Below are 3600 nucleotides of genomic sequence, written 5' to 3' on the forward strand. Positions count from 1 at the left end.
TTCAAGCTTTGGATTTTTATTGTTTTTGTTAGATACAAAATCAAGTTTTTATCAACTCAAGAAGTGGCACTCAAGACGAGTCTAGTGGGTGGTGTTCAACTGTAGTTTTCACGGATTAAACAATAACAAGAACAAAGAAAGTAAAATAAGCATGTAAACCTTTCCACATGGTTTTCTTGGAGAATGCAACATTGACGTATACCCTTAATGTGCAACCATCATTTGCTCTCCAAGTCAGAATCACTTATTGTTATCTATGTAACCATGCAAGTGATGTGATCCCCAATTCTATTGTTGCTGATTGATACAATATACTTTCTGCAAATGACGGTTTTCACCATATTATCTACTTTAGTGACTTTTCTTGGCCATCTAACATAAAGTTTGCTTGAAGGTGATGTAAGAAAGTTCAACGTACCTATCTACCAAATGGGATGTATATTTCCTTTCCAATACCGAAAGGAACGCCAATGAGATGCAACATTGGATGAAGCTATGTACAAGGTGCTTTTCACCAGTAATTGCCACAAGAACATTTCCCATTCCTAAAATGATGAAACCTCTTCCCATCTCTTACAACAATTTCTCTCTCCACAACTTGTGACATGAACTTAAAGGCATTGTGACAATCCCCACAAATCCTCAGGTTCTTGAAGACCCTGATCATGGCTCCAGAAGGAAGCTTTAAAAGCCCAAAAGCAACTGCAAGCTTCTCACTGTGAGTAGATAATGCATATTCCTTTTGCTCATTTTCCATATCATGCAACACAAATTTTGTATCCGGAACATACCCTAGTTTCCTCATCTTGAAAACCAATTCCTCAAGGTACTTGTATACTTCTTGAACCTCAGGGTGATTAGTGTCATCCACCAAAAATACATGGACCATACTGTCAACCTCGATCCAACTACAAGCTGGTTCTTTCTTCACTCCTCGAATCCGCATCAAATTCCGAACCCTGGAAACATCGTTCCATTTGCCTAAGTTTGCGTACATGTTTGACAGAAGTATGTAGGTCCCATCATGATGTGGAATTAACTGAAAGAGTTTCTCTGCAGCTTGGACCCCTAACTCCATATTTCCATGAATTCTGCATCCACCTAGCAGTGCTTCCCAGATAGGTGCTCCTGGATCAAAAGGCATTTTTTGGATCACATCTGTTGCTTCAGAGAACTTTCCAGCTCTACACAACAAGTCGATCAAACGACCAAAATGATCTTCACCTGGGGTTATGCCATATAGCTCATACATTGAATTAAAATATTGCTGACCTTCTTCAACCAGACCTGCGTGGCTACAAGAGGTAAGAATTGTGAGGAATGTTATTCGGTCAGGAATTATGTCCTCTTTCAACATTTGTTCAAAAAGCTCCACTGCCTGAACACCATGCCCATGTTGCCCTAACGCTGCAATCATGGCATTCCAAGATACTGAATCCAAACAAGGCATTGTAGAGAACACGGTTTGTGAATCTAGAAGAACCCCACATCTAGCATACATTGTAATCAAAGAATTAGATGCAGACAGGCTTGATTCAAAACCTGATTGGATAAGCTGAGCATGGAGTTGGCGACCATGGTCCAATGATGCAAGCACTGCGCAGGAAATTATGGCACCAGCAAATGCATAATCACATGGTTGACATTCATTTGATCTCATCTGGTTGAACAACTTCAAACCCTCTTCACCAGATCCGTTTTGTGCAAATCCAGATATCATAACACTCCATGCTAACTGGTTCTTTTCTGGCATTTCACTAAAGAAAGATCTGGCTTCTCCAATCCGCCCTACATCAACATAAGCAGATAAAATGGTATTCCATGAAACAAGGTCCCTGATAGGCATCTTATCAAAGATTTTCCTTGCATCATCCGTTTTACCACATTTCCAATACAATGTAATCAATGAATTGTTAACACTATATAGAAAGTCCCGAGATGGGTTTGTTACTGTTCTAATCATGTAAGCATGTAATTGTTTTCCAAGCAAAAACAATTTAGCGCTAGCACAAGCACAAAGGATACTTGTATAAGTAAATTCATCAAACTTGATTCCCAACGAATGCATCTTTCTGGACAGTTCTAATGCTTTCGGAACAATCCCTTTATGCGTGTATCCGGAAATCATTGCATTCCATGCAACCGCTAACTTTTCATTCATACCATCAAAGACTTGACTCGCACCATATAGGTCATCATTTTTTATATACCCTGTGATAATTGTAGTCCATGACAACTCATCCTTAAGTGGCATTTCATCAAACAATTTTCTTGCAGCATCCATCAACAAAGAAGACGTTACAAAGGGGGAAGAAGCACACCTAACAAATACTGACATTAGGGCATTTACCACGGATGTGACAGACGCTGTTCCTGACTTCACAATTTCACAATGTAGCTGCTGACAATCCAATTCGTATTCAGCTATAAGGGACAATCCAGCCAACATGCTTGTATAAGTGTAGTTATCAGGCCGAAATCCATGTCTTTTCATGTCACAAAAGAGCTCAATTGCTGCGTTACCATCACTATTATGAGCACAGCCTGTTATCATGGCATTGTAACAAACGGTATCCCGAATATTTAAAGGGGTTTTGTTAAATATCTCCCTTGCCAGCTTTAAATCTCGAGAGGCAGAATATGCAGTAATAAAAGTCGTTCTTGCAACGATATCTGGTTCTGGGATTTCATCGAACAGGTGGCGAGCATATGCAAGGTTGAACGATTTGCAGTACAGATCCATCAACCGGTTGAGGATGTGAGACCGTGGCTTGAACCCAGACGCAATCATGTGGGCATGAATGATCCGAACATTGGAGTACGAGGTGGAGACTTGTTTGGAACATACTAGGAGTTGTGCAGCGTAAAAGTTGGCCAGGGCCCGAACCACGTCTGTCACACGAAGTTCTCCGACAAAATCCTTGAGAATGGCCTGTTATATGTCAAATTACAGAGTTCCACCCCACAAAAATGGCAAAGTAAGAAAACCATATATTCAGCAAATGAGTAAGATTCCAAGCACCTCAAGAGCATAATTCATAAGTTGCATGGAAGCATAAACTTCTTCCAGAGAAAATCATCAGCTAGTTTAACAGATTGAAAACGATACCAATACCTGCTCTCTGAGTATGGAAGCCTGCTTTCTTAATACATTCATATCTTCAACTGAACTTAACGGAAAAAGTTAACATCTGTTAGAAAGAGCAAACAAAACCATTAGGAATTGACAAAAGAAACGATCAGAAGCGAAGTAGAATGACGACGGTACCTTTGATGACGAACAAACAATGAAATTCCTTTTGCTGCTTGTGACTTGTGAGCAAAGTATTGGATGGAAATGGAAGAAACGGTTTCTGAGGGTTTAAAATGGGATCAAGAAAGACCCACAAAACTATGGGCCTATTTATATGTCTATTGGGCCTATTCACAAAGTTTCTCTTCGTAATTTATTTATTTATCCAAAATAAATTTATTTAAATTATAATAAATAGATACGAAATATATATATTGATTTTAATGTGTTGTTTTATTTTTTGTTTCTGTTGATGTTATAATACGGTTTTATGTGGTTTTGAGAAAACGATAATATTTTTATTTTTG

The 3600-nt window shown here is 38.9% G+C and overlaps 1 protein-coding gene across 1 annotated transcript; it reads right to left on the bottom strand.

Annotated features, from left to right (window-relative positions):
* Positions 1–69: 69 nt before the first annotated feature.
* Positions 70–3381, bottom strand: LOC112505298 (pentatricopeptide repeat-containing protein At1g25360). The gene is made up of 2 exons (XM_025109227.1): positions 3116–3381; positions 70–2932 (listed from the first exon to the last, which is right to left on the bottom strand). The coding sequence occupies exons 1-2, from the start codon at positions 3155–3157 to the stop codon at positions 512–514; spliced, it is 2463 nt and encodes an 820-aa protein (XP_024964995.1). The 5' UTR covers positions 3158–3381; the 3' UTR covers positions 70–511.
* Between the last annotated feature and the right edge of the window lie 219 nt (positions 3382–3600).

Source organism: Cynara cardunculus, unplaced genomic scaffold, assembly GCF_001531365.2.
Source record: "Cynara cardunculus var. scolymus isolate 2C unplaced genomic scaffold, CcrdV1 Un_Scaffold_9580, whole genome shotgun sequence".
NCBI lineage: Eukaryota > Viridiplantae > Streptophyta > Magnoliopsida > Asterales > Asteraceae > Cynara > Cynara cardunculus.

Bases quoted from the DNA above. Each gene is read 5' to 3' on its own strand.
- LOC112505298 (XM_025109227.1), bottom strand. From the start codon at position 3,157: ATGAATGTATTAAGAAAGCAGGCTTCCATACTCAGAGAGCAG. The intron at 2,933-3,115 runs GTATTGGTATCG...GACATATAACAG, and splicing joins CTTCCATACTCAGAGAGCAG to GCCATTCTCAAGGATTTTGT.